At 46.3% G+C, this 25,662-nt stretch overlaps 10 protein-coding genes across 10 annotated transcripts; 5 read left to right on the forward strand and 5 right to left on the reverse strand.

Annotated features, from left to right (window-relative positions):
• Positions 1 to 26: 26 nt before the first annotated feature.
• GLAREA_00671 (Methylated DNA-protein cysteine methyltransferase, C-terminal) lies at positions 27 to 769 on the reverse strand (the record flags this gene model as incomplete). The annotated part of the gene is made up of 3 exons (XM_008085429.1): positions 27 to 213; positions 262 to 385; positions 655 to 769. 3 exons carry the CDS (start codon positions 767 to 769, stop codon positions 27 to 29), a joined length of 426 nt encoding a protein of 141 aa, XP_008083620.1.
• A 793-nt stretch (positions 770 to 1,562) lies between these two features.
• Positions 1,563 to 2,981, forward strand: GLAREA_00672 (uncharacterized protein; the record flags this gene model as incomplete). The annotated part of the gene is made up of 2 exons (XM_008085430.1): positions 1,563 to 2,250; positions 2,299 to 2,981. 2 exons carry the CDS (start codon positions 1,563 to 1,565, stop codon positions 2,979 to 2,981), a joined length of 1,371 nt encoding a protein of 456 aa, XP_008083621.1.
• A 269-nt stretch (positions 2,982 to 3,250) lies between these two features.
• GLAREA_00673 (FAD-binding protein) lies at positions 3,251 to 5,396 on the reverse strand (the record flags this gene model as incomplete). The annotated part of the gene is made up of 4 exons (XM_008085431.1): positions 3,251 to 4,455; positions 4,568 to 4,863; positions 4,926 to 5,326; positions 5,382 to 5,396. 4 exons carry the CDS (start codon positions 5,394 to 5,396, stop codon positions 3,251 to 3,253), a joined length of 1,917 nt encoding a protein of 638 aa, XP_008083622.1.
• Positions 5,397 to 5,999: 603 nt separating this feature from the next.
• GLAREA_00674 (uncharacterized protein) lies at positions 6,000 to 6,575 on the forward strand (the record flags this gene model as incomplete). Its single annotated transcript, XM_008085432.1, has 1 exon — positions 6,000 to 6,575. One exon carries the CDS (start codon positions 6,000 to 6,002, stop codon positions 6,573 to 6,575), a length of 576 nt encoding a protein of 191 aa, XP_008083623.1.
• Positions 6,576 to 7,760: 1,185 nt separating this feature from the next.
• Positions 7,761 to 9,694, reverse strand: GLAREA_00675 (MFS general substrate transporter; the record flags this gene model as incomplete). The annotated part of the gene is made up of 3 exons (XM_008085433.1): positions 7,761 to 8,863; positions 8,913 to 9,214; positions 9,288 to 9,694. The coding sequence occupies 3 exons, from the start codon at positions 9,692 to 9,694 to the stop codon at positions 7,761 to 7,763; spliced, it is 1,812 nt and encodes a 603-aa protein (XP_008083624.1).
• Positions 9,695 to 11,177: 1,483 nt separating this feature from the next.
• On the reverse strand, positions 11,178 to 13,403 carry GLAREA_00676 (Acyl-CoA dehydrogenase C-terminal; the record flags this gene model as incomplete). The annotated part of the gene is made up of 3 exons (XM_008085434.1): positions 11,178 to 11,867; positions 11,923 to 12,972; positions 13,044 to 13,403. The coding sequence occupies 3 exons, from the start codon at positions 13,401 to 13,403 to the stop codon at positions 11,178 to 11,180; spliced, it is 2,100 nt and encodes a 699-aa protein (XP_008083625.1).
• Positions 13,404 to 17,147: 3,744 nt separating this feature from the next.
• On the forward strand, positions 17,148 to 18,732 carry GLAREA_00677 (Regulator of G-protein signaling, RGS; the record flags this gene model as incomplete). The annotated part of the gene is made up of 4 exons (XM_008085435.1): positions 17,148 to 17,244; positions 17,292 to 17,356; positions 17,408 to 17,822; positions 17,870 to 18,732. The coding sequence occupies 4 exons, from the start codon at positions 17,148 to 17,150 to the stop codon at positions 18,730 to 18,732; spliced, it is 1,440 nt and encodes a 479-aa protein (XP_008083626.1).
• Positions 18,733 to 19,341: 609 nt separating this feature from the next.
• Positions 19,342 to 20,629, forward strand: GLAREA_00678 (AraD-like aldolase/epimerase; the record flags this gene model as incomplete). Its single annotated transcript, XM_008085436.1, has 3 exons — positions 19,342 to 19,492; positions 19,753 to 19,997; positions 20,060 to 20,629. 3 exons carry the CDS (start codon positions 19,342 to 19,344, stop codon positions 20,627 to 20,629), a joined length of 966 nt encoding a protein of 321 aa, XP_008083627.1.
• A 298-nt stretch (positions 20,630 to 20,927) lies between these two features.
• GLAREA_00679 (uncharacterized protein) lies at positions 20,928 to 21,398 on the forward strand (the record flags this gene model as incomplete). The annotated part of the gene is made up of 1 exon (XM_008085437.1): positions 20,928 to 21,398. One exon carries the CDS (start codon positions 20,928 to 20,930, stop codon positions 21,396 to 21,398), a length of 471 nt encoding a protein of 156 aa, XP_008083628.1.
• A 2,259-nt stretch (positions 21,399 to 23,657) lies between these two features.
• Positions 23,658 to 25,506, reverse strand: GLAREA_00680 (MFS general substrate transporter; the record flags this gene model as incomplete). Its single annotated transcript, XM_008085438.1, has 3 exons — positions 23,658 to 24,984; positions 25,035 to 25,134; positions 25,185 to 25,506. 3 exons carry the CDS (start codon positions 25,504 to 25,506, stop codon positions 23,658 to 23,660), a joined length of 1,749 nt encoding a protein of 582 aa, XP_008083629.1.
• Positions 25,507 to 25,662: the final 156 nt, after the last annotated feature.

Raw genomic sequence — 25,662 nt, forward strand, 5'->3', positions numbered from 1 at the left:
AGTGGCGTGTTGTGATGTTTGATGAGTCAATTATCTTCCTCATCAGTAAATACATGAGGTTCTAAGCCTTCTGCCTCCTCACTGGGTAGTTGTTTTGGAAACCACCCGTACTCAGAAAAGTTTATCATGAATTCTCCCATATTCGACTGAGTAACGGTTACACCTTCGGCACGAAGAGCTGCTGCTTGATGCGCTGCTCCTGAGGGATGGCCTCTGATATATTTAGCGGACATTGTATTATAGGGTGGGGTGAGGTACTACCTGGGAGATATGATGCCTTTCGAGTTGATAACTCGTTGCCAGGGAACGTTGGCGTTGTGGTGGGGGAGTGATAGGTCAGTGGGAAGGTGTTTGAGACAGACTCCTACTTGACGTGGTCTTTGAGCTGTAGGTTATGTTAACTAAGGCTTGAACCTATGGTAGTATATCTTGGATATTATATTCAGCTTGGGCACGAAATATGAAATACGTGATTTGTAATCAGTAATAGCGGGTTTATTGACATCGGCGCCGTGAAAACGAAGTTGAACATGAATGCTGGGAATTCATCTCTTTTGGAAAGTTGTAACACCACATTTGCCTTTCCCAGTTTCCGTCATCCTTCTTTTAAGATTACAGGTATTCAATGGCTAGTAGAAATGAAATTCTACTTACGAGTCCCAATTAGCCGTGCAATATGACCGTAGCTTGTCACCTTGCCGTAAGGAATTTCTTGTATCGCATTATAAACTGCATAGTAAAATGCTTCTGCTTCGTCGGTTCGAGCCATTTTGACTGAGTAAGGCTACTGGTGTTATTCCTGATGTTTTATTTGGGTGATCAATTGGATTGTGAATCTTAAGGAAAGTTCGAGGTGTCGCGTTGAAGACGTCGGGATATAGACGCGGTGTCAGCTGACTTCATCGGCAGCTCGGAATCAGTTACGAAACATTGGGCATCCTCGTGGAGGACAAAGTAAGTGGCAGTCGAAACGCAACATTTCTTCAATAAAATTGACGAAATATCGTATATTTCGCGAATTAACTTAGAGCATTATCACTATTTCGTCAATTATTTTAAGTAAATAAGGTTTTTTATTCTCTATTCGAAGTCGACTTATTATTTTTCAAGTTTAGTGGATTGGTGACTGACACTTATTTTGTCCCCCGCGAGGCATCCTCCTCCGAGCATGGAATGGCATTCTGGAGACGAAAGCTTTGTTTTCTAACATATGTTCTGTAAACTTTTGATCACTATACCACCCGGGGCATACTGCTCTTGTGGACATTATATCACAACGAGGACAAAAATCCCAGCCACGTACATTTGTGCCAACAACAGGTTTTTGGATATCCCAGTCGGTGAGCGGTGCGGGTATTATTTCCCAGCCACTAAGTTTAAATATACCTTTCTTTCTTGTTTCTGCCCTTTTCAGGTTTTGTTGAGACTATTCAATTGTTTTTCTTAGGGTAGCTGCAGATTGGACGTTGTACAGGATCAGCTGGGACATACTTCATTCAACAAACCTACAATTGCAGATACGAGCTTCATCCAAGCGCGTTACACTACCTTGAGAACCGACAATGCGACTCCATCCGATATTCGGCCTTCCGGCTTCGATACTCATACTCATAGCTTCGCATCTGACGTCTGCGGAGCTTCTTGATAGTCGCAAATCTCCGTCGCTCCAGCTCGAAACCGCAGACGATGCTAAGCTGGAACACAATGTTCTTCGACGAAGAGTTGTGGAAGAACATCTGCGGATGGGAAGGAGTCCTGTAGGAGTTATGAAGATGCCGGCGGATGAGAACCAGAAGTTTTATATGGAATATTGGCAGTTTGAAGAAGACTCTACGGGAGCGACTTTGCAGTCTTTACAGTCTCTGCGACCTCGAGACGATAACGAGGCTAGGTTATTGTCGAATGGCAGCTTAGCTATCCCATACCGAACGCCATATGCTTTACACGCCAATTACGATACGGACCTGAAAGCACGAGCAGCTGAGGTATTGGCGATACTGGAGAAGAGGGAATTCATATGCCCAACTGGCTATTCCGCTTGCACTGCAATTGGATTCCCCAACAGCTGTTGCGCAGCGGATGAGAATTGCTTTCGAATAGTAGAGACAGGCTTAGGACCAATTGGTTGCTGTCCCAAGGGGGATACTTGTGGAGGAACTGTTTCGAGCTGTAGTGCTCCAAATACGCCTTGTGCCCAGAATTTGGGAGGTGGATGTTGTATTCCAAATTATGTTTGTGAAGGTGTTGGCTGTAAGTGCTTCTGGCTGTAAGATTTGAACCGAAACTGATAAATTACAGGCGTTTTTAATTCTACAGTAACCGTCACTCCATCTTCTACACGAATTAGTACTTCTTCGATACCTATAATTGTCGTCCCCAGTACCACAATTGTTAGCACAACTGCCAGTACAACTACGCCAGTAACTACAACAACTTCAACCTCAATAGCAAGTACGACCAGTATTACACCTTCATCAACCTCAACCACTACGTCCAGTTCAGCGACAGCAACAGGCGTTCCCCCAGTTCGGCCAACTAGTGCAACATCCATCACCTCTTCCCTGTCATCTGCAACAGAAGCGCCAGGAACCGCATGTCCGACAGGGTTTTATGCATGTTCGGCGCATTACGATGGTGGATGCTGCCAAATCAATCGGGATTGCGCAAAGATATCCTGTCCGGCAACATCCTCGACCACAATCATTTCCAGTGGTCAAACCATAGTTGTGCCAATCGGATCTGCAGCTACAGTAGCTACGCCAACAGGACCTTGCGCTTCAGGTTGGGCAACCTGTGCTGCCAGCGTGGGAGGGAACTGCTGTCCCTCTGGTTGGGAGTGCGGAACTGCTAGCTGTACATCACTAAGCCCTACCGCTACTGGAGTGGTGCAGAAAGGAAGTCCTAGTAAAGGGTCGAGACTTGATATCGAATTTAAATTCCTAGCATTTGCTTTTTGTATAGCGGGGGCTTTGACTTTATAGGAATTTTTGTATATCTGTAAATATTATAGACAATGATGAGAAATGACATTTTAATCCAAGCCCCTCACGGGTAGTTCTTACTACTCGTCGCCACTAATACAATAATACAACACACCAGCTGATTACAACCAAGAGCGACTTTTTTTATACCAACGCTAACCTTATACTTAGATTATTTCCCATTTTATATTAAAAAAACCGGGACTACCGATAAATTCCTTAAATCCTAGGTATTCCTATAACCGAAATGCTTATAAAGAGGTTCCACTTTACTTCCTACAAAGTTTGCCATTTTGCAAAGTCAGCCACTTCTCCTGGCCAGTAACGTACCAACTCTCACTACCAACAGCAGTGGGTGCCCAAAATACGCCCCAAGGATCGATCCTCTCCTTGATACTCAACAACCTAGCATAGTTCGATCCATAGAACGCCTGGGCAAAATCGGGCTCCATAACATCGCCCTCGTTACCGTACCCGCCAGCACCTGGTGTAATCTCACGAAATCGTTCCATCCAGTCGTGAGTGACTTTCTTGTTAACGGCCTCGATCTCGGCTTTGGTTGACCCTTCAGCCCACATACTGCCGATGATAACGTAGAGAACTGCCTCGCGCCACGCTGGGTTGACGGCACTATCAAGAACGCCAGCGGGTTTCGCTCCATTGATATTGTAGAGGATGAGCGCGGAGCCTTCTTGTGCGACTGCGCGAATGGTTGCGATAGTCTTGTTTAGGAGAGCTGGATCTTGCCAGTTCTTCTTTGGGAACAAGCGAGATGCAGTGCGCAGATTGAGGTTGCCGACCGCTTCGACTGGGAAGTGGGAAGTCCAGGTCTGGTGAAAGTTGTCGTGTTCAAAGTACTGCGGCTCGACGACAAATCCCAATGCTTCCCACTCACTCAAGAGCGAAGCAACCATGACTTTGAAGTCGATGAGCTTCATGCCAGGTACTAACCATGGTCTCATGTCCCATGTATTGCCGGCTGCAGCTGGGCCGCGGGGGAAAATGGTCGAATATCCATAACTACCTTCCTCGACGTAGGAAGGTAATTTTCGCCAGTAGACAGCAACAGCTTGCCAGAACACCTCGACACTGATATTCGTGTCTGGCCCACTCAAGACACTGAATGTCATGCCCGAGAAGTTCATCTTAGGATATACCTTCACGGTCATACTAGTGACGACACCGAAGGTTCCACCACCACCTCCGCGGAGTGCCCAGAAGAGATCTTCGTTGTTGCGCTCGTCGGCTGTAATGAAACGGCCGCTAGGAAGGACGACATCGATACTCAGGACCTGGTCAGATCCCATACCATACATAGAACTCAATGGAGAGTGGCCGCCGCCAGCAAGGTAGCCGCCGGTCACCCCGACCCCTTTACACTCTCCGCCAACGGCTGTGTAGCCAAACTTGTCTGCCGCGGCGTAAAGATCAGCAACTTGGATACCAGAACCAAGTTTGAGGGCAGGACCAGAATCTGTAAAGTGTCGTTGAATGTTAGCAAATGCTATGTTGGCTTTTGGGGATACGTTCACGGCAAAGCTCAATACATGGGCCGAGTAGGATGATGGAATAAGTGAAGTACATACAAGAGAATGACTTGTAGTCCGTGATTAAATCAACACTCTTAAGATGGTGCGTCCATATGGAGAGCGCACCAGCACCGGTCGACTTGCCGAGGAAATCATGACCGGTGTTGTGAACAACAAGTCGTATGTTGAGGTTACGAGCAAAGTTGACTGCGAGCTGAATTTGCGAAACTCTGGTGGCATTGACGACATATGATGGAAAGCCTCCAAGTTCACAAGTACTAGTGTTTCCATTTTCAGGCATGCATGTCTTGCCTTGATACAAGGGAGACATCACTGAGGTTGGATCTTGGGCACTATTTCACACGGGTTTAGTTCTTTCCAATAGCACAACACGGGAGTGAGGGGATAGCCTTACTGGAGCTCAGATGTCGTCCACTCACTCAAGACGGTACTACATTTCTTCGCGTTGTAATGCTTGTTATTCTTATAACAAACGGCACCGATAGGAACTGTTTCGATCAAAGAACTCCCAGTCAATAGATCCAAAACTCCCCATACGCTTTTTGAAGGCCAGGACAAGTCTTCAGGGAATGTCTTGCAACCAGTGAAGTTGGAGTCTTTTAGGGGAGCATTATCATCTGCAAAGTTAAAGAGCGAGATGTTGGTCAACTGCAAGTTCGTCAGGTTTGCGAGGACGGCGTCAGTGAGCTGGAATTTCTCGGCTTCGGAGAAGGCGTGAGGGACATCTTCTATGACAATCTCCTCCGCAGAAGCTACATGTCTTTGGTTGGCACCTAGACCGGTTATACTGTATTCCTAAGCAGGAACCATAGTCATATCCTAAGCCGGGTCAACAGAGAACAAGACCTACTAATCGTCTCGCCATCTTTTACGATTGTCTGTCCAAGCACAACACTGCCAATGGCAAGAAACGTGGAGAGAAACATCAACCTAGAGGGAAAAGCCATCGAGTAATCTCGACAGAACATTAAGGATGTAGAAATCATAAGAGATTTAGCCAGCATTAAGTATAACTTCCCATGGGTAAATACGGGCCTTTCGCATGAGTTCTCAATTTCTCATTGGTTTCGGATAAGAGTGTAGTAGCTGCACCCTCATATCAAATCGATGAAATAACGTTGAGTAACGTCGTAAAGCACCTATTTTAACCTGAGTGTAGCAAGGAGCTTTGAAGGAGGTTACGCGAGCAATATAATTCAGATAGAGGGGGGCGCCGCGTTGATGACTAATCATATCGATGGCAACCGTCGGGTCTCCTCCATAATGCAGATCACCCCACCTCCATAACATTATTTTCATTCATAACGGAACCATCTCTCTCCAGCTCTCTTCGTCAATCCTGAGATGTAATACAAAGCCTGTATATATTAGAGCAGCGCTAGAGTAAAACCCTCAAAACTGCAAAGATTCCAACCTTTGTTTCGCAACTGCGATTCCAATACCGCGACATTACCACCATCTCCCCGCGATGTCGTCCTCAACAAACCGTCGCCAACCCCCTGCGAGATCAAATCAAAGATCTCTCGCCTCAAATACGGCAGCCCGACCTAGCAGCTCACGTACCCTGACACTAAACCAAACACCAAGCGCGAGCCGGCAACCGGTCCTCCATCTCAGAGGCGTGGAGAGCGCGCAAGCGGAAGCGCGACCTGGGATCAGATGGGCGGAGGATGTAGTTGACAACGAAGGATTGGGCAGGAAGAAGAGTAAAGGTATTACCGCATTTCTGAAATGCCTTACCCACAAGTTAACATCCAAACCAGTCTGTTGTATCTACCACGCGCCGCGAAACATCGACTCCTCATCGGACGAGAGCTCCAGCGACAGCGATGACAGCTCAAGCGATAACGACGACGGCGCCGCGCGCATGAGTGGTTCGGGGCGGAAATGCGACGACCATGAGCATGATCATGAACATAGTCATGGCGCGAAGGGGAAACGGAAGGTTAGGGGGAATAGAGCGAGTAGTCCTAATGCGTATGAGAAGATGCCGAAGGTCAAAGGGGCTCCTGGGGGGAGTGGAACGATGGTTGAGAAGAGCTGAGATTTTTGGAGATTGGAAGAGCGTGGTATGGATGAGGGTTTTGGGTTTGGAGTTTGCTGGGTTATGGGATTGTGAAATGGGTGCACTAGTTTGGCGTTGGGGGATTGATTCTGTCAGGGATTACTGATACCAGATAGATTATTGTGCCTATAACGAGTACAATAGTGACGATTGGGCGGACTTTTGAAAAATGCGAAGTATTCAGCAACAGTGGACGAAGAAAGCTGCCGTGGTCTTCATTTTCAGATTATAACAGAGAAAGAAGACCAAGAACCATGAATTCCGTATTCGATTCTCAAAGGCAAATCTCTTATTTCCTGAAATATTTTTACACCAATACACCAGTGTATGGCACGTCTGACAGGACACCTTTTTAAAAGTGCAACAACAACGTATACTTTTCCAAAAAGCTACATTTACTCAATTTCGTTGAGTAAGTCCACGCTGTGATCTCATTTTACAGGCGCCGAATCTGCCTCTCGAAAAAGGATGGTAGGAATGTCCGAAAGTGTTTCTGTTTTTCTTTCTTTTGACATCAACATGCTGGAATGTCATCTTACTAGTTTTGTAAAACACTGACAGTAGTCCCTATTTTGAAATATTCAAGACTGAGGAAGGCAAGCTCGCGGCGAGGAGAATAAGCAGTAATTAGAATAGGACCATTTTCCTATATGGTTGACGAAATATCGAATATTCCGTCTATTGTTCTGAGTAATTAAGACATTTGTCGACTCCATTTCACATATTATACTTACTGGAAGTACGTATTTCGGTACGAAAGGTACACATAGCTATAAATGATTAAAGACTGCCGGGAGGTGACTCGATCAAACTGTCCGCCACAAGGATGGATGAAATTAGTGTTCCGTTCTTCAAGCCAAACATGTCACTCTCTCAGTCAATTAGACGCAATCTAGCAGATTGTATCGAGTGGGTTGATGAAATTTGAAGCACTGGCAGCCAACTTTATAGTTGTTGGGTGGTATTATTAGAATTATATTTCGATCTAAGTTAAAGGTGTCTGCATTTTGCCTTCAACACAAAACAAGCCTGGTATCAAACGCCATATTCAAGCACGCTCCTGAACTCCTAGGATTTTTATCCTCCCATATTATAAAAGTTTATACTTCCAAGCTATACACACATCGAATGATACGGCCCTCCATAAAGACCTTAGGTGACAGATCAGACAGCGTCCTCTCCAGTCTTCTCTTGACGAATAACGTTGACGCTGTCGTCTTCGCTTGCAGACTCTAGAGGCTTTGTAGGTGCAAAAGCGCTACGTCTTCTGATTCTCTCGCCGTAAATGTAGAAGAACACTGGAATAGGAACCAGAACAACAGCGACGCACCCCAATAGTGTTCCTGCCCAGTTGATTCCCATCCCATTAAACATGTAGGTAGAGAAGAGAGGGAATCCAGCACCAGCAAGCGATCGAAGGAAGGTGTTTGCGGCGATGGCGGAAGCGGCGAACATAAGGTATGCGTCGACAAGGTAATTGAGAGATTGTAGGAAAATGGAAAGGAGTCCGAATCCAGTGAGGAGGCCAGAAAGTGTGGGTACAATCCAGTGGATATCAGCTTTGTAGCCAGACCATCCGAACCAAAAGAGACCACCAGCGAACGAAACACCACCTGCAATGACCGGAGGAAGACGCCATTCTGGAATTGGAACTCCATTATTTGCTGCTAGTTTTCTGTTGTATGATGGTTGGGTGAGGACGATGTAGAGACCGGCGATCAACATGCCAATAATCATACCAAAATATGGTAACCCGGAAACTCCAGGTTTCATACCATGAATTCCTTGGAACACCAGGGGGTAGGCGGTAAGGAAAAGGTAGAGCAAGCCGTAAATAAATGCCATGTATATCGAAAGAAGTAGGACAATTGGTTCTGTGACGAGGAGGCGCATAGGTCGACTGAAGTTCTTCGTGATGAGCTCGCGGAAGTCGATTTCGATTTCCTCCTGCTTAGCGTGGATGCCCCAGTTCTTTGTCCGACGACGAAGTTCTTTGGCTTTGGAGATAAGAATGACTGGAGGATATGTCTCCTCGAGGAAGAAAAGGTCGAGGAAGAATGCGACGAAGCCCATGATAGAGACTAGCCATTCAGTCCACCTCCAGCCGAGGTAGGAGTTGACAATGAATCCACCAATGAACGGGGCTAAAAGAGGACCAGTAAATACAGTCATAGAAAATACTGTAATTGCAAGACCACGAGTTTTGTTGTCAAACATGTCCGAGAAGACAGCTGCGACGACTGCTAAAGGAGCCGCACCAAAAATGCCTATGAAGGTTAGGTATTGACCAAAAATCGGGACATTTTGCAAACTTACCTCCCCAAAATCTGCAAAGCAAGATCGTCTGAAGATCTTTTCCAGCTGCGACACCAATTTGAAAGATGGAAAATCCAAACATGCTGATAACCAAAGGTAGTCGTCGTCCCTTCAGCTCGCTTAGGGGCGCCCAAAATACAGGACCAAGAGCGAAACCCAAGACATAGAACGACAGCCCTAACAACCCAACTTCTGACGAAACGTTGAATTGGGCCGCTACCGTTGTTGTGGCAGTCGAAAAGATACTGGACGTAAAGGCCGACACGAGTGTTGTGTATCCCAACATTATCGCGGTAAGAACTCTAAGCATGCTTGTTAGACAACGTCCACTTCATGAAATACTTCGCACGTCTAAGTGGATCTTATTTCACTTACTTCTTTCGCATAGGCCAGTTCTGTGCATGTAAAGGATCGTCGGGTCCATTGAACTCAACGACATATTCGTCTCTTTCTGGAAGTGGTGGTGGCAAAGGTTTTCCCAATCCCATTTCTGGAAACGCCCTCCTACTATCCCGACTCTTTCCCGTGTGACTTCTTCCAATCGTCCCCGCATGCTGACTTCTTGCAGTGTGAATTCGGCTGAGTACTGTTGGATGTCTTTCTAAATCTCCTTGTGTGCTTGCTCGACTGATGGCCGTCTGTCTCCTCTCCATTGAGGCCTCTGAAGATGACGTTGAAGTCGAGGAAGATGTTGCTATTCGTTCGATTTCATGGCTGGGATGATGAGCTGCAGGCGAACTGTCACGCTCGTCGCGTTCGATTGCTCGATCGACTTCGTTCATCTTGGCGAGTTGAGACTGTAGAAAATACTGAAGCAACAATGTATCGATAATCAAAACAACTGCAAATCCAGGAGGAAGTGGGTTGAGGGTTTATTTATTCAAACAACTGGACCCAAAATTTCCATACTAGCACCGAGGCGAAAGTGGTTAAAAGCGGCCAACACCCGACCTGGGCAGCGTCAGGGGTGATTATTCATCCAACAAGGCTCAGAGGACCCTGGCTATCAATCCGCCCAAATCCACGATGTGGTTCCTGCCGATTTGCCGAGTCTCTTTCCGAAGCCCCTTGAAGTTGGCTCGAGGGCGACGGACTTAAGATGAGAGCGAAGTCCTCTTTCTTTTGAACACTGCAAACAGACGTGCGAAAGGCGTACTGATCCCGCATGGAATTGCAGATTACCAAGACCATTTCCTCCTCTCAGTAACTCGTACGAATAAACAAGCTGCAGATCTACTGGCTGTCAAACAAACACATAATGGTGACGTAAGTGGCGGGCTGATGCAGAGAGGCTTGTCCCGATATCTCCACGTGATCAGCCTTATCGGCTCAATCGAGATTCGAGTCGCGAACTCACTCATCTCGCGGGCTCGGACATTTGGCTCGACCGGGAAGTGGACTGGTGGATTGCTGCAAAATCTTTTCTCGAAAAGCTTGACTCTTCCGAAACAATTCATTTCGCCCGCACCCCTTGGTTTTCACTCGTCGTGCAAACGAAGTTGGTTCTAAAGCCGAATGCCGACCTGGAATTCAGGCCGAGGCCCGCCATTGTATCGTGTAACTATTGGCAACGAAGAGCCGTGTGTACGAGCATAAGAGTCTTTTCGAATCTAGATAAAGGTACTATAAATAATTCGTGACCTAGTAGTCGATGATAAATGGAACGGGGCAACTTCACTGTTAAGCGAGATATCTCGCTTAGCAAAGAGATGGGCATCGATATGTCTAGGCATTCGAAATGAACTTTTATACATTGCCAGGCGATTGTAAAATGCATCTCTTCAGCAATTGCCAGTCATCCTGTGAAACGAAGTTTGCTCTACCACACAATGTCTCGTCCGTTCTAAAGACGGTCCGGTTGTCTTAGCCGTAATCTGAATAAAACTCAGCTTACGAAGCCAGAAACACGACTCGAGAACTCGTGTTTCTACTACTGCATGTTTGGACGTTGAAATACAAATGTTCAGCCTCATCTGCGTCATACCTCGGAGGCGGAAAGTACAAGGTCACTCCTGTCGGTTGAGATTTCATGCATGAAGAAACATTTTGCTTCCGCACGAAAACCACATTTGCAGGTGGGGTCATTGACCCCCGTTGGTAGCCGAAGCTAGCCGTTATAATCAAGTACCTTCTGTAAGAATGATGAAAAACTTTTCAAGACGTAACAGTGCGTAGATAAAATAAAGAAGATATGGAGAGGAGGTAGAGTTTTCTTCATTAAATCATACAGTCCTATTAGTATTTTCGCAATTCATAATTGTACAACTACAACTTGCTCTTGAATCTTTCGCTCTCGTCCTTCTTGACCAAGACATCACTATCTGGGTATGGATCGATGGTCAACCCGTTTAGAGGGTTCAACTCACTTGCCCGATGGAACATATCTTCATAGACTTTCCCGTCCTTTCGTCCCAGTGATGAGTCAAGCTGCCAGTCTGGGAAATTCCAGGCATCCACTAATCTCAATGCATGAGGCCTAATCTCTTCAAGTAGCTTCATGACACTCTTAGTTCTGGCAAGTTGGATCTGGCGAACGGTAACAGCTGAAGAGGAATAAAACTCCGATGCTTCCTTCTCCAGCGTGTTCAAGGCGTAAAGACGGAAAAGTTTATGCAATACGTCGATTGTTGTTGAATCGAGTTCGTACTGCAAACTATCACTCTGAAGAGCATCGTAGAAATTCTTGACAACCAGGTATTGTGAGTGAGCTGTACTGAGACGCCAGAAGTCAACAAGAAGCGAGTTCCATGAGTTCTTCTCCACGTCGCGGTGCTTAAGTGCTTCAAACGTTAAAAATGATGTACGCCACGCAAAGGCGGCAACAAGGTCAGCGTCTGAGCCGAGCACGTCGTGGGCTGCTCCCATATCTTGCTTTTGGAGAAAGTTTGTGAAGATCTTGGTGGTGTCATTGTTAGGAGCGTTTCCCTTCAGAACTGCTCTGGCCGATTTAAGAAGCTTTGAAAGTTAGCTTAACCTTTCGATATATGATATAAGTGACGGAAGGGCATACATAACGAGCTACCTGCTGACTAAGCATAAAATTGTCTCCTTCCCAACTGCAGGTCGGGAGATAATCAGCGTACCAAGCACCTATTCCACCGAAACTACTATACCCGTGGCCACCGCATGCTCTACGACACACCTCTAAGCCCTCAGCGGCGGTAGTACTGCTTAGAGCCTTCAGACCACAAGATGTGGCATGCAGATCGGCCAGTAAATCACTGCCAGAGTGGATCTCTTCAGGTCCAGCACCTCGGTTTGTGTCTGCAACCTTTCCGGCATCAGAGTTGATCATCTTTTTTTGATTTTCCTCATAAAGGCCCATCATAGCTTTCCCGGTGAAGTGCAAGGCAAACGTAGCTGCTAACAAAGGCAGCAATCTGAATTGAACCATGGTGTAGTTCAGGACTTGGTTCTCGCCATCGGCGTCCGATGGCGCATCTCGATCCTGAAACTGACGCCTTACTGAAGCATATCTTACTGCAATGGTAACACCTCGAGCCAGAACCCCTCCCGATTGCAGCACAATCGTTGAGCGGACCCAAGTCAGTGTTCCATAGACAAGGGAAGGCGAGGAAGGCTTGACGTATTTGTTGGATTCTGGATCGACACTAGAGAACTTTGCCAGCATGTTGATATGGGGTATTTTGACTTTGTTCAACAGTAGAAAACCGTTGTCCATTGAATTGTATCCAAATTTTGGCCCTATGTCACCAACATGAACACCTTCTAAGGGTTCGTGGGTCTTCATATCTCTGATTTGGCACACGAAGGGGTGTGGACCATATGTTTTCCCATCAATGACCAATTGAGCCATTACGACAGCATGATTGGCAGTTCTTCCTAAGCTGCCAATCCACCATTTAGAGGCAGTAAGATGTGGGGAATGTAGTATGAATGTCTTGTCCTCTGGGTTCCATGTAGCTGTAGTCTCCAAGCCTCGTACGTTCGATCCATGTCCAAGCTCGGTTTGTGCATAACAGCCGATGGCTCTATAGTTTTCTGCAGGTTGAAGAAAGAGCTTGTGTTGTTCAGGAGTACCTTGGTCACGAAGCGTGGTCTGGTAAAGAAGTTAGAAACAAAGACTCGACCTCCTCGACCTCCATCATTATCAAGGGTCTCCAAACTTACCAAGTACATGCTAGCATGCAGTCCATAAGGACCAGGCTCGCTGACCAAATCATTGGCACACATATACTCATCTCTACTCCAGTTATGCTTAACTTGAAGCTGTCTCAGCCTCTTTGCTCTTGCTAGAGCTGTCTTGAATTTATCGATTCTCCCATCGAAATAATTCTGGGATTTGTCGAAGACCTTCTCGGACTGAAGAATCTTTAAAATGCGCTCCTGACGCTCGATGACTTGTTTCGTGAACAGGAAATTGGATAGCTTGTCAACAGAGAGTTTGGATTTCTCTCTCTCTGCTTGAATGAGGTCACTACCTTGAGGAGGCGCGGGTTTCAGATCTTTGACCCATTGAGGAGGAGACATTTTGCAATTGAAGTGGTTTGAAGATTAGGGAGACGGAAGAGACAGAGTCCCAAATGATGATTTATGTTTCTAGTCCGTTTTGTCGCCGAGGTCAAGGGCAGTCTTCTTGCACTTGAGTTAGACTCGACCTCGACCGCCGCCCACGCTCCGAGCCGAGGCACAAGAATATGGAGACTCCATAGGAATAAGGGCCGTCGAACTTCAGGGTCACATCTTCGAAGGGTCGTCTGGTGATGCTATCAACTACGCTCGGAGCTAGAAAATATGAAGGGACAAGTGATGCATCACCATTTAGTAGCATTCATGTGAAGGCTCACGTTGTGCCCAGGAGTTCCAAGTTGTCATGAGGGATAAGGTTAAGTAATCCTCAAAATAGGCCCCTCCAACCGAAGCGCCTTAGCCAATCATTGTAGTCCAAGCTGTTATCAATACGGGTCCGCACCGCTCGTAAACAAGAACATCAATAACCTCAACTTACAACGTCCATGAAGTCTTTCGCGGTATGATGAGACTTAAATCATACTCCCACGTCCATGGCCAATCAATAAGCAGACTTCGACTTTCTATTCAATGCTAAGTTTAGTTTCTTTCCAAATGCCAACCTTGGTCCCTTCGTTACCATCCGAGACAAAATTCAAGTTCTTCTAGCACGTCCAAGCAGCGTAACATAACTCAATGCCGTACTCAGAATATCAGAATAAGCCCCGTCCGTATCCTGAAATATGGTTTCGCTGACTATCGCTACTGTCATCCCTGTTGGCGTCTTCGTTCCTTCCTTTCTTTGGGTCAGAATCATCACCTCGTGCTCCTTCGACTGTCCTGATTTATATCTCCTCAGAATCAGCTATCTCATTACTCAACTCTCACCGCCATACCTACATGTCTTTTTGCAAGTTCATACCTACTATTCATGGCACAGAGGATTTTCAAATCGGCAATTCAAATACCTTTGCATTCATGCGCACCATACAAATACGTAACGCTCTCAACCACGAAAACCGAGTTCATGATACGTCACCCAAATAACAGCCAGGCTAATCCGCCGGTGGCTAGGACAGTATCCTCTTTCAGATCACACATTTCAGATGTCCGTCAATACATGATACGCCGTCGATTGTGGCTCATAAGTCTGGGGTTATTGTTTTGCATACTCACATCGCTGGGATTGTGTATACATGCCACTTTTACTATGTGGCTGATGGTGGTAGGGACTGGATCAAGTTAGTGAGGTCTGCCGATGAGCCGAAGGATAAACAATTTGGAGAGACCTTTCTGCCCATGCGGAAGGTTCAGATATTTCACAGCGACTCAGTGACCGGTAGGCTGCCTTGGGCTGTACCATCCTACGCTTGTGGAGATCAGCTACAAAGTTGTGTTGCGTTCAACCAGCCTGTGAGTACGTCTGAAGATTTGATACGAGTTTTCTGACCAGGTACTAGGAAATTTGTTGCCCTGTAGCAACATCATGTTTTAACGTCCCGTTTACCGCCTCGGGAACTCTGTGCTGTAATGCGACAGACGTCCAATATTGCGATTATTCTTCCCATAATCCTCCAACCTGCCTAGAAGGTACCACACAGTGCTCAGTCGAGGCAGGCGGGGGATGTTGTCCTGTTGGAACAAGATGTGCCCCGAACGGATGTGTCCAGGTCTTATCCGCCTCTACTATCACCACTACTTAAGTACCAGTTGAGACCCTACCTCTTCCCTCAATAGAGAGCGCCGGCTCTTCTGCGACTGCCATTTCGGATTCTCGAATTATGACGGTCCCAACTCAGACTCCTACTTTACCACTTGTCAGTATACAAACACCTGGTCCAATCTCTTCGCTTGCCACAACTGCAACTATAATTGAAGTCCCTGTTATGACAGTCACAATAGTCAAGCAGGGAGAGGTGGCAACTGGTCTGGCAAGGAAGGTCCCTATTTTCTATACCTTGTTCTATCCATACATATCAGTCGCCATACTCATCACGACGGCAGCGGTTATGGGAATGCTATGACCATACAATGTACGTGAGAAGGTCAAGAAGGGGCAGTTTGTTGGTGAGGCGACTGATTATAGGAATGGAATTCGGGCGGAACTAAGAACTACCAAACATCAGATTGAACCTAACTCGGGTGAGCATGAATGTCGAGTACCCTTAGTTAGCTAGGAGTTGTGTTGCTTGCAGGTTGGATAATCGATAGCAAAATGTTTCAAACTGTTGGCCTTGCTGAATATTGATAAGCTCGAGTAAAATCCGTCCCACTGAAGTTTCTGAAAGAACGTGTCGGGAGTGCTACCTTTCCTCGCCTTGTTTCCCTAGAGGCCCCGCCACGTGGGGACTAGACCAGAATGTCCATGTGCTGTTTTATCAAGTGGAAAGGGTAGGAATGCTAAATGTCGGACAACGTAAGTCAAGAGTAACGATAACCATTTCACATGGTCTGAGGTTACTAGCACGAGGCACTTTAGAAGCCTAAAGCCCGTTATGCTCGGACCGGTCCTTTGGTACCTGAAAATCAGCTGTTCTAGGAACTTAGAGAGTTCCGTTTGCTCGGGAAATGGTGATGACAGATTAGGCGTTCGACCCTCGGGCTGTTCGCTATCAACTATTGCAGATGAGAGCGGAACCTTACTCAAATATAACACAGCATGGAGTCTTGCAGAGCGAGTGCGGCAATCAACTTCTTACCATGGTGAAAGAAATGTAGAGGAAAGTAAGCGGCCGAAGTCTGTTGAGAAGAATTACTTTAGTCCACGAGCAGATTGACGCTTGACATAGTTGACGGGGGAGTAACGGGGGTTCCTTGCACGACCGATCTCTCTCGATGTTAAAAGCCAGATCCCGCCCGCACCGCATCTCGCATTTGCGCTTGGTTCGCGGTATGATGATGCCTCGATCGGACGTGTTGCCCAGTGCCTCAACCGCAAGTGCACATGTCCGCGTACACAAGTTTTGAGCACCGCTTCGAGAGAGATATGAAAGAAGTTGAGATGAAGATGAGCTGACAACTACAAGTGCCGACAGTAAGGGCTTCTTCACAAACGGACGGGCCCTTTACCTGTCAAAAATCTGGTTACCTGTGCGGCAACTAGAGAAGCTGGTGCTGGGCTGGGCTCAACGGCTGAGAAGCTGGAAGCTAAATGTCTGGCAAGTCACGACTCGCTAAAATCGAGATGAACATGGATGGAGTCATCGATGTTCGTCTGAGAAGTCAACACATCCACATCCACCACATCTATGCAATATTCGGCGTCAGACATCCCAGCTGCACGCGGTATAAACTCAAAAATCCACGGAGGTCTTGCCGACCATGTCGTCTCGCGAGTAATCATCGAGCATGGCTGCCATGCGTGACAACTTCTAGGCCATCTGGGGATCTCACAGACGGTGGGTCGAAACAATGAAGCTACTCAGACTAGACTCGTCCAATTCCGCGCCTGGTTGGCTGATCGAGGAAAGCTATTGTTTTAAACTTCAATCGAGGACGCCTAATCTTGTCACTAGCAAAGGATCCGATTAGAAGCAGGAAAAGTTGGGTCGTTAGCTGACATCCGGGCAATAAATGGCTGACGACAGGAGTCTGCTCGTCCCGTCGATGGGAAGCAGCAAATACATCACGTCGTCCCCTTTGCTCCTTCGCGTGTCGATTTGAGATTGTGGTGTCTACGGCGACGACGCGGTGCCTCGCAAATACTGCCCTAATACTCGTCGGATTTTCGAATTTTAACATTCTAGGGAACGACAAGCAGTCATCATGTCAATCCTCTTTTATCGCCGCCCAGACTATCTGTCGAGACCAGCTGGTCCAATTAACCACAAAGACTGCCAAAGATATGTCGAGCGCGCGAAAAGTAGGTGCCCCTCTTACTCGCTCCAGGATTCAACTGATCTGTAACAGAATCCGAACGGATAATTCCTGACGGCCTCTCGTTTGATGAGATTATGAACCATCACTCCTTACCGGTACGTAAAAGTGTCGCCCAATGCCTCTCATCGCTCTCTAAGAGTTCATAGCCGTGCTCTCTCAACGATTTCATGGATTATCTGGTGTATATTGAGCACAACGCGGAAAATCTGCAGTTCTTTCTGTGGTACAAGGATTACTGCCAGCGCTTTGAAGCATTGCCCGAGAGAGAGAAAGCACTTTCGCCGCCATTCTATCCCGAGACCGCGGACGCTCCCGATTTATCGAGAGGCAGAGATATGGAGAAGGACACCGTCAAAAAGCATAAGGATAACGATCGGGAAAAATCTGGATATAAAAGTAACGGCGCCGCTCTCTTTAGCGAGGACAAAAATACACCGAGTCCAACTCGTCCAGCCGGTGAAGCGTTTGAGCACAGTTTCGAAACTCCTTCTGCCTCTGAATTCTCCTCAATTCCAAACGATGCGGATGTAGCAGCTCAAGCTGGACTGAAGTGGCAACCATGTAGGTATTTGCTCCGCATGTTAGTTCCTGGTGCTGATAGCATGTAGTTACCATTCAGCCTATGCGTGAAGAGATAAACAGGATTATGCGACACTACTTAGCCTTCACGTCTCCGAGAGAGTTGAACTTGTCGCATAAGGATCGCGCTTTATGTTTACATGCTCTCCAACACACGACACATCCCACTGCGCTTATGCCTGCTGTCAAGATAGCCGAAGCAGCTCTACGGGGTCAATCGCATCCAAACTTCATCCGTTGGAGTATCTGTAACGGAAACAGGCCTAGGGTGTTTTTTGTGCGCACAGCTTCTACAAATAGCGTCATATTTGGCTTTATCCTTGCGATTGTCTTAACATTATCACGGAAGAGTCGCTGGTGGAGAATCTTTGCGGCTATCATATGGCTGGGAGGCTTTTCAGCTACAGTCGCAGCTTATAAAGGGCTCTGTGTTATCATGTACTTCTCCCACTCTCGTGCTCTCCGACCCTGGGAGCAGAATCTGGACGAAGAGCTTACCGACGTCGAAGTAGATCGTCGAGGATCTTCTGCTAGTGACCAACGTGGCGCACAAGTATCTTCCAGCGACGGCCCTCAAAGCCAGACTCCACCGGACTACGTAGACTCGAATGCCACCACCCAGGAAGACAGCCAACAAGGTTATAGTCGGCCTACTTCTATGAGGTCTTTCGGTCCGAAAAACAGTTATTACGAGAACGCGAATTGGAAATCAAGATATGAGAGAAAGTCGCTTTTTAGAAAGATCTTCGATAGAGAGACTTATACCCAGGATCCAGCCCTGAAATTTTTGCAAGATAGGATTATTATTGGAGCGGTCATTTGGGCGGTGATCATCACCATTCCTTTGACGGTCGTTTTTGTCGCGTTGCCAAAGGGAAATTACTATGGATGATAGGTGCAATAGTGTGAGACTTAGGGGCAGGCAACTATTACTTCATGATGTGGCTAATTTAATGTACCTAATTTCTGATAGCAGCGCGCTGTTTCTCAAACATTTCTTTCGACGAAACTGCGGGCCAATCATTTTTCAATTCTTAGAAGAAGATGTGGTGTATGTTCACTACCTGCCCATAGGAAGTTTCGCTTAGGATGTTAGATTTCTCTGTCATGATCGAGGAGGACTGATTTGTTTCTTTCTAAGTTGGCAATCGATACCAATAAATTATTCATTTACTTCATCTTTACTAGCAGAACATTGTCAAAGTAGCCATTCATGAAGCTCGGCCGTGTATGACAGTACGACTGACCAACCAATCACCTCTGTATGAAGTCGTGTTCCCCCATCTTTGACTTTGGGCCATCGGCCCGTTCTCATCAACGCCTTCTAGCAGGTAAGCACGCCCTTCTATCTTGGCCTTATCAAAACATCAAACAATCTCGCGCCGTTTGTACATATAGTCGAATCCTCAAAATACACATGCTTCTTACCACAATAGAAACGACCAGCATTTTCGCATCCTCTGACTAGTCTCTACCAGACAGCTAACTACAATCCGCAATCATGGCACCTTCAGCTACCCACCAGATCTCAACTGTGGCAACAGATTTGAAGAAGGATGTTGCTGTGAGTAAACAGCCGGAAGTCCATGTTCATGGCGGAGAGGATAAAACGCCGTTGGAAGCAATTAGTCACGGGCCTATAATCATGGAGGGTAAGTCAATGTTCTTTTTCAGGTATGAGATAACAGGTTTCGTTATCTGTAAAGTCTCCGCAGATGACAGGAATATCTTGCTTTCGAGTATGATACAGACTTACAGATTCAACAACTGTACTTTCTACCCTCACGTACTCGACGACCATGTTTAACCTCACCAAGATGTAATCACATTCGCAAGTTCTCATTGTCACGTTCAAATGATGGCAGCATCTGATAAGACGTGGTGTATTTTAGTTGACGTTAACAAAACGCAGGTATTCCAACATTCTCATCGCATGCAGAACATCGTCGTCATATACTTATTCACATGGCTGCTGTTTTCCGCGACTTCTCTCGAAAAGGATTTACTGAGGGCATGTCCGGCCATATCTCAGTACGCGATCCAGAATTTCCACACTATATCTGGATGAATCCGCTTGGGAAGCACTTCGGCTTGATGACCGCAGGTGACATGATATGTCTTGATTACTATTCTGGGAAAGTGGTTGGTGGTAACAATGTAAGCGTTAACTTGGGTCGCTATCAATCTCCGATGTACAACATAAACTGATACAAGAGTAGACCAGAACTGCAAATGCAGCAGGTTTCTTAATCCACTCAGAAATTCATAAAGCTCGCCCAGATGTACACGCTGTTTGTCATGCTCACACAGACGCAGGTCGTGCCTGGTCTGTATTTGCTCGTCCACTTGATATGCTTAATCAAGATATCTGTTATCTTTACGACAGCATTGCTGTTTACGCCTCCTACGGCGGAATCGTCTTCGCAGCCGAAGAAGGCGAGAATATTGCCGCTGCTCTCGGTCCGAAGAACAAAGCCGCCATCTTACTCAACCACGGCTTGTTATCTGTAGGAAGCACTGTTGACGAAGCTGGGTTTCTGTTTGGGCTGCTGGACAGAGGTTGTACTATTCAGCTCCAAGTAGAGGCGGCGATGAGAGGTAATCCGGATTTGAAGAAGCACATTGTCAGTGATGAGGAAGCTGCTTATAACATGAAGATGGCGAGTGAAAAGAATAGCCTCTATGCTGAGATGCAGCCAGATCTCGAGTATGAGTTTGCAATGGCAGGAGAAGGCGTTATTGAAAAAGGAGTTGACGGAATGAGAATTTGGGGAGATGCTCAAGAATAAAATCTTAGTAGGTTGTCATTCGCATTTGGTGTCTCGAATCGAGATTATTCAGATATAGTTTACCTTCTTTGCAATTGCTAGACATATTGTCGCATCACATGTCTCCAGATTCACAACGTGTTATTCAGTAGACAAGACTGCCATTTATAAATTTATTCATGTTGTTTCTCGGCACTTCTAATCAAGATTGTTTAATCTCTATTTAATGACAGCTTTCCCCGAGCAAAGAAGAAAACTTCTTCGTCACCTAGACTTTACAGCAGCAAGACTCGGAAAGAGCAAGTGAGCAAGAAACACAATGAGTCCACCATCTAGAAGCTGGAAAGAAGCATATGTCAACTCCCAAATGTCGCAAACCAGTCGAAGAAGGCTGTCACAGTCAGGCAACCCACCACCAAGAAGTCGAGACGAACAGATGAGAGGCATTATGTCAAATGGACGACCAAATCCAGGGACCTTGCTTCAACGAGATGATCATCGGAGAGGCAGTACTTCAAGTGGACGGCTGCATCAGGGTACCTTGCTTCAACGAGATGACGATAGGAGAGGCAGTATGTCACATGGACGACCAACGCAAGGGACCTTACTTCAACGAGATTCTGCGAACGAAATACGACAATTAACCCACTCCCATGCCGACATAAGGCGCCAAGCGCATAGAACATCTCAAAACAACCCTGTTCCCCCCCTACAACAGCATACTATGGCGCAGAGTCAACTAAAATACAACACGCTTCAAGGTCAAGAACGTGACAGGCAGGAACAATGAGCACAAGATCAATTGAGTACAATGTCAGCGTGCATTGCTGGCTTCCTTTGGGTGAGAAAAGACAAGGGATACAGATGTGTAGGAGGACACCACTGTGTTACCGACGCTCTCCTCGCGGAAGGAGATGGTGGCTTTTATACAACGGAATGCTTTGTACGAATGGTTCAGCCAGGAGAGCGAGAATTCTGGGCAGGTCCTTATTACCAAAGCCACTTCAATCCCGCTCCATATAAAGACCACTGACTACAGATACCAAAACATAACCTTTATAACCGTGACACGCGCCGTGATTGCACTTCATTTAATCTCTTCGACTTCTGATTTCAGTCCACACTTGAATATTTCAATGTGTCAGCATCAGGATGTTCAATATAACCACCCACTCGTCGAAGAACATCTATATGAGTCTATATTAGCATAAACCGACGCGAGCTAATGTAAGAAACCAGTTCATATACAGTTATAACAATTAGACTATAAAATGCAGCTGTTCCAAGAAAAAAACTTGAAGTTCTACTTCTGCAACTTAAATACCGAGAAGCTCTGAGTAATGAAGAAGTGTTTTGATTACTTCACAAGGTGGCTGCTCATTTGCTAAGCGAGAATTTAACAACATTTCCAATCATAGATATTCTTGTGGTAAAGGTCTATCTGAATAGGGGCTCAAAAGTTGGCTATTCATTTCTTTATTTAACTACAGGTGTTGTCCCATTTTCACGTTTATTTGAGTCTGGAATTCTGCACAAGATTTCGCCTATACTAAGCATCTATCGATGTGGTGATATGGTCTTTTGTTGCTGAGAAGTGCAAAAGATTATTCAAAGGCCCCGTAATATATAAGTTTGGGGGTCATGGGGTACTAAGTTTGAGAAGCCAATGCAGCAGTGCTCTGTCACCCACAAAATTCTCTACCGATAATCAATTCTTGCGAACAAAATGAAAGTTTCGTTTTAACTATCTTCACCAGGCCTAATAGTTTTCTGGACACCTCGAGTCTCTGTATATTGAGTAGATCAATTAAGTTTCCATCCGTTACTACCTTTGGTTGACAATCGTTACTCCAAACCTAACGCATGTCTGAACTTTAGTAATAACTTGACCCAACACCCTCAGATCCAGAAAGTCCTTCTTTCAGAACATAGAAGACGACGAAGGAGAAACTAAGCAGACATTTACTCGAATCCTTGTTCGGATATAGCTAAACGAAAAGAATTCACGTTGAACTGCGACATGCAACAAAACTCTCACTTGCCAGGAACGCTCCTGCCTCTCTACAACCTTCACCCTCAGTTCATGATCTCTGACAAATAAGTAAAGAATACCTCCAATTCACTATAATGAGCGATATGCAACAAAGCAACTTTATAACCAAAAGAGAACCGATCACGATGAAGCCAGATAATTCAGGTCTTAAGCTAACTTGTAAATCGCTTAATCACAAGACGATCATGACTGTTTCCGTTATCTTCACTCCCAATGCAACAAGGAAAGATATTAAAAGAAAGTTGACATGCAACAAAGTTGTGTTAGAAACAGGACTGATTCTAATTTTAAACTTCTCGAATGTCCTCGACATGTGACGAGCGAAATGCCCGAAACACTATCCAGATACATCTTCGTGATTTGATGATCAGTTCCTGACACAATAAGCAATAGTTGAGAGGCAGCAAAAGATAATGTTCTAATAATGAATCATGTCAATTTGTCAGTCCGTCAACAAGCATAACTATCACCTCCACGACCCTGGTACTAATTGACACGCCGTTGCGAGTCCGTCTTAAACCTACACAAGGAAGTCTCAACATGACCTCATTGCATGTTCTTGCAAATCAAATCCTTATAGTGTGAAGTAGATGGACCTGATTTGAGATCATCAATATAAATCCGGAGCAGAGAGGTGTAAAGGTCAAGAGCGGTCAAATACACCCGTGAGAAGTTGCCTAGTTCACTTTATCAATAGTTGACGCCTAGGTTTCCTGCCTTTGGCTCACTGAATAAGGTATAGGGTGGAGTGAGCGATACAAGAATGATAGAGGACTGTCACGTTTATCTCAGGGAATTAAGAATAATCCGATTTTAATAAAATTTGTTTGTTGAAACTTGACACTATCGACCCTTACTCAACAGTCATATCAAGAACATTCGCTAACAATTCAAGTTGGATTTCGTGCATGAACTCATCAATCACTTTCAGGGTAAAGATAGTATTATATTCCTTCCACGTCATATCTAAAGGGTATTCCGCACCATCAGCACACCCTACAATCGCTGCTTGCCCATTGTCTCAATCGGCAATAAGACCATTGCAACAAACGCAGCCAGGATCAATCCGCCCGACACAAAAACCGGTGCGTTTGGATTTGCACCTGGAATATTGGCGGCAATGATAGGAGCACATAGCCCAGCAATTCTGTTAAGGAAACTGCATATTCCCGTACCGGTACCTCTTACTGGAGCAGGGAATACCTCGGGCGTGTAAGCGTACAAGACACCATACATGATGTTCTGGAAGAAAGCCTCAACCGAAGAGAAGGCGAGTTGGTAGTCAGAATCTGCGGAGAGAGTGAAGAGGAAGAGGAAGACACCAGCGAGCATCGTGGAAATAGCCATGGTACCCTTACGACCAATGTATTTCACATCCACTGTGTAACAGGCCAGGATCGAACCGGGAACGCCCACGACTGAGGTAATCGCATAGTTACGGTAAGTGATGGATGCACTGACAGTCTCGCCACCCGCAGTCGTTCCACGAGCAAGATACTGAGGAAGGAAGGCGTTGAAAAGTGGATAGCCCATTCCGATTGTGGCCCAGCAGAACCAAAGCAGACCAGTCGTCATTCCAAGTTTTCGGTCGTGGAAGAGAGGGCCAATTCGATCCCCGGAGAATGCACCAAGTTTTCGCTTGATGATTTCCGCGGTTGTAAGAGTTGAGCCTTCAGTCTTCTCTGGATGACCGCCGATCTCATTCAGAATATCTTCTGTGAGCCACGTAGTGGTTTTGTTTTTGTACGCCATGCCGTGAACGACAGCAACAGCTTCGGCTTGACGTCCCCGAGAAAGCAGGAACTTAGGTGACTCGTAGAGATGGAACAACAAGAATCGGGAGAGGAACATGACAAAGGTCATTGCGCCCATGGTGTATACGAAATACCTCCAGCCCTCATCGATGGGATAACTGGTCCCTAGAAAGCCCCAAGCAATCAAGGAAGCAACTAGTTGACCAACAGGCCACCAGACCGACAACAGCGTGAGAAGACCGCCCGAGGCGTTGGGCAAGAATTCCAGGAAGAGAGCACCGTCGACGGGAAGGTTACCCCCTACACCAAAGCCGAGCGCTGCGAAGAGACCACATACACCCACCCAGCTGGGTGCAGCACCAGCGGCAATACCGAATACACCAGCAATGAAAAGTGTACAATTGAAAGCCAAACGGCGGCCCATGATATCAGAGCCAATACCCCAGAAGCTCGCGCCAAGACACAGACCTATGAAAAGTGCGCACGTAGTATAGCGTATCTGGGTATCAGACACATCGAATTCTGCTGATAAGGAAGGCAATGTCAGAGCAACACCTTGAAGCCAGAGGCTACGGTCCTGTCAGCCGAGAAATTCGGTCAAGTATTTGCGATGACTTACTTGTCGGCGAACCAGCCGAATCCGCAAAGAATGAATAATTGCCAGTTGTACCGCCCCATGCCAATATCTTGGATAGCTTTATTGATGACCTTACTTTTCACTATTCATCGTTAGCACCAGAATCGCCAATTGGGGCCAGAGGGTTATTACAATCATAGGCGGTATTGTGTTCACTGGTCGAGACATCTTCATGAATCTCAGCTTTCAGGCCTTCGACGGTATAGGGGCTATATGTTCCACTGCTAGTTCTGGGAAAGCCGCCCTCGGTATCACTGAGCGGGCCGTCTTTCTTTTCGTCATTTGCACCTGTCACGTCAGCAGCATCGGGGCGAGCACCTTCTTTTGAGATACGGCGTTGATATTCTGCAACAACATCAGGGTGGCGCTTGGCATCGGCCATTGGGACAAGCACATCCGTGAAATCGTTGACGGAGTCCTTGTGGCCGAACTTGGAGAGGCCCATGAAACCCATGATTGCGGTATTGTCGAAGTCAAATCGAGTTTACTGAAGATGAATTACGGATTTGCGCATAGGGTGAAATAATCGATTTGCTAAGGGTTGCTGAAGAGACGTCCAGAGGTTTGCGCTTTTGGGTGGGTTGATGTTGTTGGTTGCTTTGGCACCAGG

Source organism: Glarea lozoyensis, assembly GCF_000409485.1.
Source record: "Glarea lozoyensis ATCC 20868 chromosome Unknown GLAREA3, whole genome shotgun sequence".
In the NCBI taxonomy this organism is placed as follows: Eukaryota; Fungi; Ascomycota; class Leotiomycetes; order Helotiales; family Helotiaceae; genus Glarea; species Glarea lozoyensis.